Below are 16,336 nucleotides of genomic sequence, written 5' to 3'. Positions count from 1 at the left end.
TGATTTCTTTGCAAAGGAAAGGAATGTTCTTGGCTGCTTGCCTTGTGTAGGCCATGTAAGAGAGGAGGGTCCACCGCTTCATCCTTGGAGGACAGGAGGGTGTAAAGGACAGATATAAACATGGGCATCAAAGGGCTTTGGGCTGTCGTGGAGACACAGTGAGGCTTTCACAGGACAGCATGAAAGGGACCAGAGGAACCCCATCCCAGCTGTTTTCCAGTAGCTTTTGCTTTGCAGGAGGCTGCTGGAGGTGTGGTTTATTGTGATGTTGAGGCCACAGTAAAAGTGCATGGGTACAGAGTTGGATGTATGGTAGAGCAAACTACTGACTTCATCCTGCATCAGGCTCATGAAACGTGGCCTCGTGCAAACAGATGTTGGTACAGGTAGGGTGTAGGAACCTCCTACTGGTATACAGGGGACACAGTCTGAACTTTTTCTAGGCTCCAGATGTTGAGGAAGCAAGTGAAAGCCTCCTTCCCATCCTATTGGGTGGGCAAGTGAAGGATCACAGGAGCAGGTCTCAGGCTGACCTAGGGAAGCAGCTTGCTTTTCCACCTGGAGTGTTTGGATTACTTCAGGATAGTTTTACAGAGTGAAAAACTCCAGCAGGAAATTTTCAGAACAGCCTGAGTGTCATTTGACCCCTGCTCCTTTTTTCTGAAGTGTCAGTGTGCTCCTGCTGCGTTTGTGTATTTGGAAATTTGACTTTTGTTTCAAATTGGTTAGTTATTTTAATACAATGGAAGGAAAACAGTTGTCCTGAGCATCAAGAGCATCAGCTTGCTGGCAGGAAAATCTGTATTTGCTAGTGGTTCCTCATGGATAATCCTATTGAGTCCCATTAACTTCTGTCTCTTGCTTCTGTCGCTCTTGCATGTTGCTTTCTTTCCAACACAGGGGCACAGCTTCTCTTTGCTTCCTTATACCCATGCAGTGCCTTGTGGTGCTGCAAAGTACCCAATGTGGGTGCCTGTATTCTTTCCAGAGTCCTTTTTAAGCTGCTCAGTGCTGGTGAAGGACTGTCCCCTCTAAGCTTCTCTCATTTCTCCTCTCCTTAGCAGCCTGAAGCTGGCTGATGCCTGCCGCAGGATCACAGATGCTGCATATGTTCCTAATCTGCATGTATCTGAGCTGTGTTTTCACTCCTGGCAATGAGACATCATCTCTGATGTTAGTCAGTTCAGTTTGCTTTGCAGTCATACTGCTGCTGGGGCCAGACTCAGCTCTCATTCATGCCTTTTTCATTTGGAAACGTGCACTTCCCATTCTGAAGAGTTCCTCTACTGCAGTGCCTCTAAAGGGCCAGGAAAGAATTTTTCTTTGCAGCTTTTTTTGGTGCCTGTGATTCCTCAGGGAATTTCAGGAGCTGTGCATTTGTTACCATATAGGTGTACATCCTGGGGGTTATAGGATGATCTAAAGCAGTCAGCTCCTTCCAACCCTCTGAAAAGAGGTTGTGGCAAGATGGGGGTTGGCATCTTCTCCCAGTAACAGTGATAAGACGAAAAGGAATGGCCTTAAGTTGCAGGAGGGGGGGGTTCAGGTTGGGTATTAGGAAGAACTTCTCTGAAAGAGTGGTGAAACACAGGAACAGGCTGCCCTGGGAGGTGGTGGGTTCACCATCCCTGGAGGTATTCCAGAAATGTGTAGATGTACTCTGGGACATGGTTCAGTGGGCAATTTGATGGTTGGTGGACAGTTGGACTACATGATCTTAGAGGTCTTTTCTAATCTTAATGATTCTGTGACTTGTTGGAATGGCTCAGGATTGAACCTCCTGAATCACTCCTAGGCAGTGAAGAGTCAGTGTGTCCTTATAGGTAATGCTCTGCATGCCTTCAAAATATTGAAAGTAAATTAGTTTGTTTGGTACTGTATGTATTTTCAAAACAGTTCTCTTTTTTCAAGTAACGATTATATAATTAAAATTGAAAGCAATAGCTGAAATATGTCTTGTCCTCTTGGCACATGAACATAAATTGAGGAAATGTGAGCTAAACTATGTGGAAAGCAGTGTCATTGATAGAAAAATCAGAAACATTGCTAAACTACAAAGAAATACCTGTGAAAAAGAGTTGTCTTGTACTTCTTTTGGGTAAATAACATGAAAAAGAAGATCTGTGTATTAACTCAGAGTGATTTAAGGATCTGTTTGGGATTCAAATGGCTCTCCTTGAAGAGAAGGTAATATAAGGAGACTGTGCTAGAAAATGCGTACTTAGGAAATTCTCAAGATGGATACGTAAGCTAAGGCTTGATGCAGCCGCAGTAAAGAATGGAAAAGTCCTTTTAATCCCCCTGTACTCTGAATCTGGTCTGCAAGCTGAGCTGAGGCTCGCAGTACAGAGTCCTTTGTCCACTGCTGATCTGCTCATCACCACCCTTCCTCATCGTGTCACTCACCTTGGAGAGCAAAGTCATTGGAACTGACCGTTACTGAAGTGTGTGCAAAGGCAGATTTATTGTTCAAAAGCCCCAGTAGAACTGACCATTAAGACTGTGGATGTACTAATGTTGGGCTGTCCTGTGTTTGTACAGTATCTGTGATGGTGGGTTCTGCTGTGGGAATAAATATTTTGGAAAACATCTTCAGGTTCCCTGCAGGAGGCCTGCTCCTCTACACCCTGTCCCCTCTGCCCTCACACCACTGGTGGGCTGTGACATTTCCCCTCTCCCTTTCCTCTCTGCTGATCCCAAGAAGAGCCCTGCTTCTGTCCTGCCCAGGGAAAATGTGAGGGCTTTTTCTGCTCGAATCGCCATGGAAAAATGTTACACGGGGTGAGGCTGAATTCTATCCAAACATAAATAGAGTAGCATACCCCAGAATATCTTTGAGTCTAAATCCTGCTCAGCAGTTGAGAGTCCCAAGTACCAATAAAGTCACTGACTAATGAACATTACTCAGTTCCTTTGGGTGCTTGGCTAGGGGCACTCATAGTTTCCAGTCATACGATTACTTCTTTTTACATTAAGCTGCCCTGTTTTCCTTTGGTCTTTCAGCCTTAAAGGAACATTGAGTAACTTCATTCTGCTTCTTAATAGCAAAGTCAGGATTTCAGAGACACACATCTTGTTGATGTCCTTTCCTGCTACCTGGAAATACCTTCTTTATCTGTGGTGCCAGTTAACTAACTGTTAATTTTCTATCTTCTTTTCCCTCACTCTTTCTGGTTCTGTTTTTCTCACCCCTTTTCCACTGGAACTGAAAACATAATTGGGATTTTCCGAGCTGAAGTGTTTCTCAGAGATATGCAGTAGAGATGAATCGGCACCAAGACATTCGCTCTGCATCCTGCAGAAAAGAGGAAGGGATTAAAATTCCTTTTGCAAATGATCTGAGTAAAGATATTAGGGAAAGTCAGTTACAGTTTCTGGATAGTTCAGTCTTGAGTCCTTGTAGAGAATTAAGAATGGCTAACCTGCAGGTTTGTCATTGGCCAGGCACATGGAGGACCTCATATTCAGTTCCTTGTGGTGTCTTGCAGGACTCTGTGTGTCAGTTAGCTGGGTGATCTGTGTCGGTGCACTGGTGGGGGAGATGTGTTGCCTGCTTCTGAAACCTGAGCTGAGTATTTCTCTACTAGAGAAGTAATGGCACTGGATTGTACAAAGTCTGTAATTGAAATTTACTAGGGCGTAGTTTCTGAAATAACTATGCACAATACCTGACATATGCCACAGTCCAATTTTTGGGCCATGCCATGTTGGTAGATTTGCCTTAACTCATTGTGGGCCAAGGAGCATTGTGTAAAAATATTGCCAATTAATGAATTATCTCCATCTGCGGAGTCTAACAGCAAATTTTGGATGACAGCACTACACCTCGGATTATAACTAAGGATAAAGGAGAATCCCATGTCCAATTGACCATGGCAAATCCAATTTGAAACTGCAAAGGGATATTTTCCCTCCCATTAAGCAGAATGTGATTAATTTCCCATGTGGAAAATTGTTCAAGACAGACGTGCTTGTAAATCATGGCATAAGAGATCCTATTACTGCAAGCTCCATCAAAACCTACTGTGCCTCCCAAAATAGCAATAAGAAGATAATTATATTAACAGCCTTTCTTGTTATTTGATGTATGACTGACATAGGCTGTAAGCTTATTTTCTGCCAGATTGGAGTCTCTGTTTCAGGCTGGATGCTTTGATGGTTGTGGACAACAACAATAATCCTTGGTTTCTGACACTTGAAATTAAAAATATTACAGGAAAGTTTTTAAAATTGATGACTGAAAGCCAATAGGTGCAAATGAGCCCGCAGTTTAAAATGATGCAATCTGCTGGAACAAAGACTTTAAAACTTCATATCCAAAAAGGAAGTTGTTTTTATCAGCAAAGGTTCTTGAAGGAGCTGTTCTAGGATCAACCCAGTATCTGCAAAAGGGGATGTTAGAGTTATAACTAACTTAGCTAGTCACAAAGTTACTGAGGGTATTCAAATTGGGAGCTGACTGCTAGAAGGAGGAGGATCTCATGGTTCTGATGGCAAAAACACAATTTGGTGCAGGTAAGTACAAAGCGGTGCGACGGAGGAAGAAAAAGATTCATTGCAATCCAGCAGTGAGGTTTCAGTAGGTTTGAGGATGTTTCCACAAAAGCTACAGCTCAGTAGTCAGCAGCAGCCAGAAGGCCAAACGTGGCATTTGAAGGAATTAGACAGGGAGTGGAGAACAAAACACACAGCTTCAACAGTGGAAATCTATGGTTTCCCCACATTGTGGACACTGTGTGTTGCCTCTCAAGAAAGGTGTTATAAGGTGCTGAGAAGGATGACAGAGGGGATTAGAGAGGTGAATTATCTTCTGCATGAGGAAAATAAGTAGATGAGAAGTCTTCTGTCTGACATGGAATTTTGTGTAATCATGAAGAATTTGAGAAAATGACAAGGACATAATTATTTTTGATTCTCAGAATGCAAACAACAGGTACAGCCTCTGAAATCTGGAAAGCAAGCTTAAAGTGAAAAGAGAGTATGTAATTATGATTAAATTGTAAATGATTAAATTATGAAACTTGTTTCCAGAGATCTCCACAGGGAATGCACCATCTGCGAGCTCAAGAAATCACTAGTGCAGTTTTTGTAGGATGGAGTCAACAGTGGTTATTATAAACAATTTTTAATTCAGAAAAATTCTGACACCTGATGTGCAGGAATGGGGAATATATATCAGGAGATGGATCCTATTGCATGCATCCTGTTCTTTGAATTTCTTCCTTGTTTTTTTCTGACTACTCTGTGGACAGGGAGCAGGATTACAGATAGATCTTTGACCCAACCAAACTCAGTGCTCTTACGTTGCTGCAACAGAGTGGATTAAATCTTCTGTCCTTTGTCAGTGTGTGGTAACAACTGGTGAAACTGCAGTTTTGAACTGTAGCAGCTAGACGCAGGGATGGTTATTCCCCATGTAGAAATGAAGGAGATGGCATCTGTCCATTCTCGACCCAGTACTTGGAGACCACAAGTCTGCAGGCTGGACCACCCCAGCGGGGTTATCCAAGGTACCCAATAGTGGGACTTTATAACTCTGGCCAGACCTGCATAGCACTGCACACCAGGACACAAAGGCAAACAGCACTTGGGGAGCTGCCATTCCGGTGTGGTGGCACAGAGGGAGAAAGACCAGTTTGTTTGGTCATGTATATTTTGTTAGTAGTCAGTCCCGTTTGGCTGTTCCGTGTCTCCTTGGCTTCAAATGCAATTAATCACGGCCCGAAAGGGTAGTTATCAGATCACATTCCTAATTCACATTTCTATGCCTATTCATTTTACTGTTTTTTCTTTAATTTAGCAATAAATTTGGGGTTATTTTTATGTTTTTATGCTGCTTGGCCCAGTGATCCTTAATAAAAATAAAAAATAACAAAACATTAGTTTCCAGTCTGCCTTTTTTTCCTTTTTCCTGGGCAGTAAAAAGGCCGTATTAACCATGAAAGGGAAATGAAAGCATGCAGTGGGTCCTGCTGTCACCTCGACTGAGGGCACATTTCCTTTCAAGGGGCAAGTAATTGGTGAGAGCATTAATCCTTGAAAGGGGCTTTTCATTCTGCATCTTCCAGTGGGGGAAGCTGCTGTTGCCTGACAGCGCTGTTTTCTCCTGAGTTCAGACGGAGGCTCTTTGCATTACCCAGAGGAGGTTCTATCTAGGACAGCAGCTCTGTCTTTCTGAGATGCTCTTGCATATATAAGCACTGAATTTACTTGCTTGTGGAAGAATCTGGAAAAAGAACTTGATTTTTTCAGGGAATGAGTCTCAGCTCTCGTGCAGTTTTAGCAGGCGGTGCTGGTGCTGAGATGAGTGTATTTTGTGTTAAGTGGCATGAGCTGGAAATGGCTGAAATGCTCCTGTCTGGGAGAGCTGCATGCAACAGAGGCCAGTCATTGTGCTGTAAGCACAGGGGAGGCAGGGAAAGAGCCTTCAGAGTCAGCACAGAGAGGGGTAGGCATGGTCAGACCTGAATGTGAGCTGGAAGTCGAAATGCCCTTCTCGTCTGTGTACTGTCGGCAATCCGATGTGCCCTTGTACCTTTGAAATCAACAGCACTTTTATCAGGAATAGGAGCAGGCAGAGAAGAAATAACCACAGTAGATTGTCTTTGTCACACATTAAAAAGATGCTTGGAACCAGGGAATGATGCCCTTGAGATGGTGGCATTGCCTGCAGACAAGCTTCCTGTGTCAGGCTGGCCAGCAGTGGTCTGGTTGTTGTTCAGTGCTTTGCTTCCACGTCAGCCTGCTGAAAATTCAGCTCAAAACTGGTCCGAGGTTTAGCTTGAAGGGCTCTGGGAGAGCATTTCCATTTGGAAAGAAAGAACAGTGCTCTGTTTTCGAAGCACAGGGAAGTTTGTTTCTGAATACTGCTCTCTGAAACCCTAGCTGTTGATTTCCAGACTCTGACAAGCACAGGCACCTAGTTATGTTTGCCGCCAAGCTGTTTGTTTGTTCAATTTCTGTGTTAATTGGTGCCTTCCAGATACCACAGCTGCTCTGAGGAGCAATGTCCCTGCCAATCTGAGTGCTGGATTTCACCTCCTGTAATGTGGTACATGTGTACCTGGCAGCTGACTTAATTGAGGTCTTCCATAGGACAGAATTTTGCTTCTTTTGTGGCAGATTGAGGATTTGTTTTTCATTAGAATAAATGTTTAAGACAGATTTTCTGGCCATGAATGCTAACTTAGATGTAGTTTACTTCTACATCTCTCTGTAGCAGAGGGATCTGGGGACCGGCTTTATTGCTGCCATTACTGTGTGCTCATTTGGTCATCTTGCAAAGTCATCTTTGTTTCCCTACCCCTCAATTTCTACCTGCAGCATTCCTATAGGAGCATATGCCATAACACCAAGTTATTGCAAGACCTACCTCCTAATAATAATAATGAAAGACTTTGATCTACGTGGTGTGAGTGCAAATATTATTTTATTCGCAGCTCCAACCAGCGTAAGGGTGGAGTCTCCCAAGCTCTGTTATTGCCAGTCAGAGGATGTGGCTGGGACCTTACTGTGCTTTTCCAGTGTTGTTTGGCAAGGGTGTGGTGCAAACCCACCTCCCTGCAGTGACCTTGCTGCAAGGTCTCCAGCCTCAGTGGACCTACGGGAGATGCTCTGTCAGTCGGGCTGGCGCTGGTCCCGTATCTCTGGCTAAGTGTCACACCAACATTGATGGCAAATCTCATAAAAGCTTATAAGACAGTGGAAATGTTTTAATAGGCTCAGTTCATTAAGGCCTCTGCTTTAAAAAGCTGAGCAGGGACCGTATGGTCCTTCCCTGACACAACTGGTGTCAGCAAATAGAAACCTATTGACTTTATCAGACCCCAGTGAGCCAGGTGTTACATAGTGTGTTTTCTAAAAGAGCAGATAAAGAGTTGGTGTAACAAGAGGGGTATATTCCAGCTCTTCAGGAAGGGCATTTTGGTTAAGAAATGTGGTACAGATGCATTTGACACTCATTTTTGCACTCTGTGGGGCAGGAGGTGGAGTAGCTAAGATTATATGGGCATATTGACTAGCAAACAGCCAGAGCAAAGCAGGGGCTGCTGATTCTCAAACTTCTTGTACCAGTGAGTGATGATCCCTGCAGAGTGCCTGTGGACCACTGGTGATTTGGAGATCACAGGTTAGGAGCCACTAACTACCTGTGTGAAAGCAGGGAACTGGTGTCAGCTGATACAGAAGATAAGCCAAGTGTTTCAGCACAAGTGGTGAGATGTGGTTGATGTTTTACTCATTGATTTGGCATAATGTCTTGATAACTTGAGTGATGATTAAGCTCTCATGCTTTCATATGTTAGATGACTTGATACTGAAGTTTTGGACATGGATTTTTTAGAGAACGTTCAGAGAAACAGAGGGTGCAGTCAATGTCTAAGCATTCAGGTTCCTATCTTAGGGAAGAAGTACACATAGGCAAGGCAGATGCTTGTTTGGATCTGCATAAGCTTTCCTGTTTTCCTGTGCCTCTTGCTCATAGCGTAGCAAAGCTTGTGTGCAAAGAGAAGGATATTCCTGCATCCTCTGCACAACAAAACCCTGCCTGTTTTCTTAGGCTGTTTTTCTCGTGTTCTGAAAATGTGACCCTCTTTTGGCTCCTCATCTTCGTGGGATTCTGGCTTGCCCTCAGCTGGGTTCCTCCAGGGGAGGGAGTTCCCACTGATTGCTGGCTGCAGGTGTAAATACTATTCTCCTTCTGCCCTCTGACAAACTGACTGCTTTCTGCAATTCAAAGCAGTGAACTCTTTGCATTCTAATCTAACAGCTAATTACAAAAGAGTTCACTTTCCATATTGGAGAAGCTGAGTTGTTTAAGGAGACAGCAATTTCACCATAGAAGTTGAAGGCTTCACTCGCACCCCAGCACTCTGCAGCCATTCCCACAATGAGAAGTTCAATTTTCAGGGATCTGGAATCTTGTGCTCCAGTTGAGTTACTCTTGTGTGAGGTAGTTCTTTTACTTTGTTGTACTTTGACACTTTGCTGTGAATAAGGTGGTGGGTCTCTGTGGGTGTCTGGTGTGTACAGACTGTTGTAAAGGAAGCCATCCCACTGTAAGAAAACAGCAAGGAGAATTTTGTAGCACTTTTGCCTGCCTATCCCAGACCAAATGTACAATTTTCCTGCACCTCAATTCCTACCTTGCTTTAGAGTGGTGGGAGATTTGCAGCTGGGGCAACTGAAAAGGAGATTAGAGAAGCAGCAGGTTGTTTGGGTGATAGCAGCAGGACACGGGGTGGCAAGAAGTAGCTCTTGGCTTATGCAGAACACTGTACAAACAGTAACAAAGCTGTTAGCTTGAGATTTGCACCCTGTGGCCCCCATCTGCCACTTCTGAATTTCAGCATCAGTGTTCATGGCTTTTATCTTTCTTCCAGCTGTGCCAAGTGCTTGAATTCCCAGAGTCTGTACTGGCTAAGCTGCTCTAGGGCTGGCACTGTTAGCCCAGGAGGATAAGTAGCTGACCCTACAGTCAGTGGAAGGCAGCCAGGTTCAGAGGTAGGAGCTGTTTGCTGATGAGCAATCAACCTTGTCTCTTGCCTGTCTTTGGTTTCACCTTGTAATAATTCATGTATTCTACTATTAGTTCTAATGGAGGAATATTTCTCTTCCTAGTGATATTATTGTCAAGCCATGTTATTTCCCATGTTTTATTTCTTTTCAGTGGTTTTCTCTAACATGGCATCTTTTGCACATTAAAAGCAGGATCCAAGTACAGAAGGACACCCTCTGTCCCCCCCATATCTCAGCACCATGTTATTATTGCTTGTGTTGGCTCTCCTGGCAGCCCCATCTGTCTCCATCACCTCTTGTCACCTTCCATAGTAATTTCTGCTGATTAGCAAAGCCTTTATCACCTGAGGCCCTTTGGCAGCCACATTCAGCCAGCAGTTCTGACAGTCATGAGTTTCTACTTAAGTCCTTCCCCCTCCCACCAGTGGAAACAGCATGAATCATTTCCCTCCCCTTTCTTTGTCAGGAGCAAATGGCATCAGTGTTAGGACCCTGGCACTGGCTCCCTGACTCCAGGAAATCATGGGTGAAACAATCCATGGAAACTGGGATCCCCATGTGAAAGCAAGACATTATTTTATGAGGAACACACCTCTATTTTGGCCATTGTCCGATTGCCATCTGGTTGACAGTAACACGTACGTCCATGAGAAACACAAAGTTGTTCTTCTATCCCATAGTCTTGTGTAGTTGAGTTATATGTTTTACATTGCAAGGTGGCAGTGCATATTTAAATGCACCATTTGGGATATATATTGCATGACAGGTGTGTGAGACGTTTGTGGGGCTCTGGCATGGATTTCACAGCATAAACAGGTTGAGGAGTCATCTCTGATTGCACATTTACACTTCTTTAGTGTATAAAAGTAAGAACAGCTATGCATAAGCAGTAGAACCTTCATAAAAATACTTTAGCCACTAAATGGTGTTAGTTACACTGGGGGAGGCTGCTTAGCCCAAAAGGAGAAGCTGTAACTGCACCTTATAAGTAGACACTGTAGGAATTCAATCTGAAGTTGAATACATTGCTTGACAGTTTGCATGCAGAACTCATACCTCTCCAGTTCTTGGGTGAAAAGAGGAGAGAACCGACAGCACAATAACAGAAACATCAAGAGGTAGAAACAAGAGCCCTTTCCTGCTTTTAGGAGACAGCTGACTGACTCCACAGCTGTAGTTTCTATAGTTGGAGGCAGCAGATGTCTTTATAAACATAAATCAGATGAGACATTATAGTATTTTTAACATACCTATTTGTATTCAGGCTGTCCATTGTCGAGTATTTATCGTATGGTTTGCCTCTCTTAGAGCCCTGTGAAGTGCAATGACTGCTCAAGGTGGAAGATTAAATGTGAACATGCACTTGTCCATCACCCCTTTTACATTGTGTTTGGGCACTTCCTAACTTCTGACAGAGAGACTGGCAGTGTTCAGAGGATACCTTCAAGCTTGCAGACTCAGCAGCTGCCAGTCTGGCGGTCTCTGAGTCAGCTTTCTTCTTCCCACTCTGTGTACCCACTGTGTGTATGGGAGGAAACCAGGTCCTATGGGAGAAGAGGTGTGTGGTCATGGAATTAAAGGCTACATCTCTATACACACAGATGAAGGGATGAGTTAAGATGTCCCCCACAAAGTTAAACCTGATACTTTGCCTCTTATCCACATTAATTTCCTAGGAATAATATTTTCTTTAAAGAAAAAAGGATAAAAATAAATATTGTCATCCTGCATTGGCAGGAGGACTGGAGCCCTATTTCTTCCTCACGTCTCTCTTTCCCAGTGCTGCTGTCTGCTGAGTCCTTCCTACACACGTTCTCTTCATCTTTGACCTGGTCTGAGCCTTGTGTGTGGGTAAATGAAGGTGGTATATGAGGTAGTGCTGTCTTACAGCCCATAGCTTCCAAGTCGAGCCTGAGGTAGGGCTGTGGTGCCTGAGGAGTGTTAGAAGAGCTGAAGTAAAATTCATTTTGCCACTGAGGGAGGAAGCAGCTCTGGATGTACTAGCATATAAGCAGGCCCCTTCCTTAGAGATGTGGAAACTACCCAGAGGAAAAGCCAAGCAGCACGCAAAGCAGCACTCCGCCCTTGCAAGGAAATTACCCATTTAGAGCCACCGCAGGACTTCCCGCTTCGCTTCAGTGCTGCTCAACGTGCTCCCATCCGCTGCCTCCCCAAGATTTCCTTTCTGGGGGCTCTTGCAAGCCTTACTCTGCTCTCTGCTTGCTGCTTGTTGCTTTGTCTCACTAACAGGGTGATCCTAGCTACCTTGTTAGTCAGTGCTTTCCCCTGCCAGGGGTCTGCATCCAGCTGCACCCCCTGGGAAAACGTAAAGGAGCACACAGCCCTGAAGAAATGGGAGAACTTGAGGGAACAGTAGGAGCTCATACATGGTCTGTGGTGTTTCCTGCTGTGTGGTCACAATGGATTCAGCCAAGCTTCTGCTGGCATAGCCTTTCTTCCCAGAGAAGGGGCATTTGGAGCTGGGCATTTGGGAAACCTTCCCTCCTTAGCGATGTGCCCAGCAAAGAGGCTTCTTTGCCCAAGCATCCCCATATTTGCCTGGTCAGGGTCCATCCCCACTGCCCATCAGAAGAGGATGTGCTTTCTGACCATCCTGGTTTCCTTCTTGTTTTGTTTTTTTTTCTTGGCAATGCTGATCTGAGTTATTTGGCCTTCTCCAGATCTCAATTCTCAATGCTGTGGATCGGGCAGCCACAGATCTGCCCACAGCCCCTGCATAGCCTTTTCTAGTTTTCAGTAGAAGTGTGAAAATTCCCTTTTTCTGAGGGATAAATCTGGAAGCACCTCCTGGGCTTTGCTTCATCCTAACACCGCAGTCATCCTGATATTTTCCATATCCATTTAAGGACTGAATGAAGACTTATCATATCCTGGGGTCTTTTTTGTACTCTATGTTTAATATAACGTTCTTTATTATATTTATCTTGTTTCTTATGTCTGAGACTTTCATTTATTATGTTACTTTGAAGACTGGGCCTCCCTGTAAACTGTCTTTTTAGGAAAATTGAGTCACATTTGCAGTAGAGCTTTAATGTGTTCAAGTCTTGGGTTCCCTTATGTTTTTATATGGTCACCAGTTCTACTTTTGACTCGTGGCTTGAACTGAAAACAGAAAAGCCAAAAAGTGCAAATGTTTCCAAAGTGTCCCTTATTCTTTGCAGTGTATTTATAAAAGTTGCAAAGAAATGCAAAAATCTCCCACAGCAGCATTTCTGGAGGAGGGAAGCAGTCTGTTCTCTACAGTTACCCCATGCCCCCTCCTAGGAAAAGAGCCTTACTGCAGTTATGCAGTACAAGTACATTGTGATCCTGGAGAAACTAAGAAATAATTTGTAAGAAGGGATGGTTCTACTCATTTATTGGGAGTAGAAGCGAGAAAGAAGCAAAGTTTTGGTGTATCCAACATCAGGCAGTGCAGGGAGGTGGGCACGTAGCAACCACTGCTTAAATCACATAAGTGTGGGTGAATGTCTCGGATGTGTATTGAAAGTTTCCCATGTGCTCTTACCTGCAGGCATCACATCCTACAGGGATGGCTCAGCGCCAGCCTTGTGGTGAGATAACCACATGGAACCAGAGAGATTGGTGGCACTCTGAAATGATGACTTCAGAGGACAAACCGACTGATGGGTTTGATCCTGAAATCAACTCTGATAAGGCACAAGTTGTCTTGTTTGGGACAAAAGGCTTTAACAGATTACAGAGTAGCAGCCAGGACAAGGAAAGGCAAACAGAAGGGGCAGAGCGTGGGAGGGTGCAGAGCCTCTGTTACCGGGCTGTTAAAGGCAACGGTGTCATTTACATCTCAACTTCTGTAACCATGACAAAATCGAAGCCACATATTCAGATTTGGGATCTGATTTCATCTCGTAGCCCATTTTCTTATCCCACCATCTATGGATTAGTATCTCACTTGCCTGCTGGCAGAAGTAGTTTGGATCAGGAGGTGGTATATATGCCTGCGGTTTTTTTTACATAGACATTTTATGGATTAAATAATGCTGGCAGATACTGTTTCTGCACCACAAGGATAACATATAATTTATTCTTGTCTCAATACATTAAAAGAAATATAGCACAAAAGAAAAAAGGGAAGAAAACAACCAAAAAAGGATATGAAGATAAAATCCCTTAGAGCCAAAAAAATACCAACTCCATGACATCCTTGTATGTGGGGAAACTGAGCTCCTCGATTATTTTGATAAACTTTGTTACAAGTAGTATAACACAAAACCCAGCTATTTGTTTAATCTTAGCTGACTTGCAGAAATGTCATCCATTAAGGATGCTGAGGTTGTTATTTTTTCACTTTAAAGAACAAAAAAAGAGCTTGTTTGTTCTTATTATTTGGTTTCCCTCTGTAGGTTTATAAGCTATCTGTCACCCAAACCTCGTTCCTTGTGCACTGCTGCTCTGTGTGCAAGACTGGATGCAGTGCCATGGGAGGAGACTGGGTAGGCAGCAATGGGGTTGTGATGGAGCATTAAATCTCAACATGCCAGAGCAGCACCATGGTGGAAGTGACTCATAACTTAGTATCAATGTGCTCCAGCATAACACCAGCACTGAACAGTCACCAAATGTTATTTACACTATTTGCAAAGTAATGTAAAAACATACAGCTATTTGCTATCCAAAGTGGAGGTGATGTTCCTAACCTCCCCCCTATTCTCTGTTTCCTTCTCAGGTAAGATCCTGTTCCGGAGGAGCCACGTCCGAGATGTAGCTGTGAAGAGGCTGAAGCCCATTGACGAGTACTGCAGGGTAAGGAGCTCCAGGGGAGGGTGGAGAAGAGCTTCCAGGTGGCTCACAGCCATCAGCTGCACCATACCTTGCTCCATGTTCACTACCAAGAGTTTCATCTGTGTTGAGCCCATCACAAGGGGGGGGAGGTCTTCTTTAAACAAATACAGTCCATCCCAAACACCACCAAGATTAATGAAGCAGCTGTGCTGCCCATCTGAAGCACCATGTTGGTGCCTTATTTAATCAGAAAAATCCATAAGCACAGTCTCTTCACATAAAAGCGGATTATATTTCTACTTCAGTCTTGATGAATGCAAGAGTTCAGTATGTAAAGAGGCATAACAAAGATGGCATTTTCTTCTTCCCCTGCCCGTCTGTGCTGCAGGAGGGAAATTTCAGGTTTGCGCAGCACTGGAGATGGACTGGCGGATTCCAGGGGTGTTTTCTTGTAAGAAGTGAAAGCCTGGAAATTTATGACAGGACAGAAAAGCCTGCTGTGTGGGAAAGAGGGTTGTGACCTGGTCTTTCCTTTCCAGCTTAGACGTCATGCTTCGATCATAATTGATTCTCTGACAGTAGATTAAAAGTTATTTCTACACAGGACTGATTCCCGACTTTTGGGGAGGTATTGAGCACGTCAGCGTATAATTTAAACCCCATGCTTCCTCTTTTCATTCCCATGGGGTTTTCTTTCCATTTTTAAAAAGTCAGAGGACCACGTGGAGGGGAAAACCTCTGTTCCCAGTCAGACATTTGCTCATCCACAATGCTGAGCAGATCCCTGCAGTGCCGGGGGCACACTGCAGGCAGCAATGACATGGCCCCAGCAAACCCCTGCCTTCTGCCTCACCCGGGCAAGGAAGCTGTAAGTGAAGTCTTATCACATGAGATCAGGCTTTCTACACAACAATTAACATGCTGTCTTCCTGCTGACGGCCAAGTGGCTGCTTCAAAATGGTCCCACCGCATCGCCAGCCTCCCTCCTTCAGACAGGAACTGCCCGCGACGCGAGCAGCCAGGACGAATGTCAGGGTTCACCCAGCAGATGCGTGGCAGAGAAAGCAGTGATTTACTTGGAGGGGAGCCCCTGCCCCAGGCTGGAAACTGCTTATCTGGGACCCTATTGTCTGTGCCCAGACGGCCCCAGCCCAGCACTGCCCTGTCAGTCACCTCCAAGGAGCACGGCATCACAAAGCTGGTGCACATGGGTCTTAGTGGGACTGGTGAATAGGGTCATATCCCCCTCTTCAGCATAATTTCCTTTTTTTTCTACCTTTCTTTGCCTGTCCAGTGAATGTTTTGACTCATTAAGAATTGCACAGAGCTGTAGAGGAGGAGTATTGTCTTGAGAGGCTAATCCTGCTCGTCTGAAAGAGGAGCGCAGAACTTATGTCAGAGTCACAGAATGGCTTGGGTTGGAAGGGACTTTAAAGATCATCAAGCTCCAACCAGCTCTTGTGGGCAGAATTGTCCCATGCTGGTCCTAAAATGAGTAGGCAGACAACAAGCTTAATTTAAAAAAAAAAAAAAAAAGGAATGATGTGGGTGTAGTTGATAGAGAAAATCTGATGTGAGAGAGTGAAATGAATACGTGGGACAAAAGGGCTTTGTCCACTGGAATCTGTGAGGATGTAGAGGAGTCAGGAAGCTTCAGATGCAAAGTTTGTGGTAATTTTTTTGCCAGATGAGGACTCTCTATCCACTTCACCTGAAAAGATGAAGCACAAATGAACCCTGGGAAACACATGGGGCAAATGTTCGACCGTTTGTTGTTTTGTTGTCTCTGACAGAGCACAACAATTTGCATGGCTGAGAAGCACGTCTGACTTCTGGTTTGATATGTTGTGGCTCCTGCTGGGAGCATGGGAGCAAGGACAGGCAGGCAAAAGCTGTCCCACACTTTGTGGGACACTGGCAATATGGGGAGTCTTGCAAAAAGTATTGGCCAGCAGGATGGGCCTTGCGGCCCTGCAGGCCTGTTGGGTTCTTTGCTGCTGTGCGCCAGCTGAGGGCATGGCATCATAGAGATACCCAGGCCACTGCTTTTGGTAAA

General features: G+C 44.5%; 1 protein-coding gene across 3 annotated transcripts in view; it reads left to right on the top strand.

Moving 5' to 3' along the window:
* Positions 1-16,336, top strand: part of SH3PXD2A (SH3 and PX domains 2A) — a 229,417-nt gene that overhangs the window by 80,324 nt on the left and 132,757 nt on the right. For all 3 annotated transcript variants that reach the window (XM_090145459.1, XM_090145460.1, XM_090145458.1), the window contains exon 4: positions 14,225-14,301. In XM_090145459.1, the coding sequence (XP_090001585.1) occupies positions 14,225-14,301 (77 nt within the window). The remainder of the gene's footprint in view (positions 1-14,224; positions 14,302-16,336) is intronic.

The sequence above is a fragment of the Phasianus colchicus genome, chromosome 8 (genome assembly GCF_987193195.1).
Source record: "Phasianus colchicus chromosome 8, bPhaCol1.hap1.1, whole genome shotgun sequence".
In the NCBI taxonomy this organism is placed as follows: domain Eukaryota; kingdom Metazoa; phylum Chordata; class Aves; order Galliformes; family Phasianidae; genus Phasianus; species Phasianus colchicus.
This window is presented reverse-complemented; position numbering and strand designations above follow the sequence as displayed.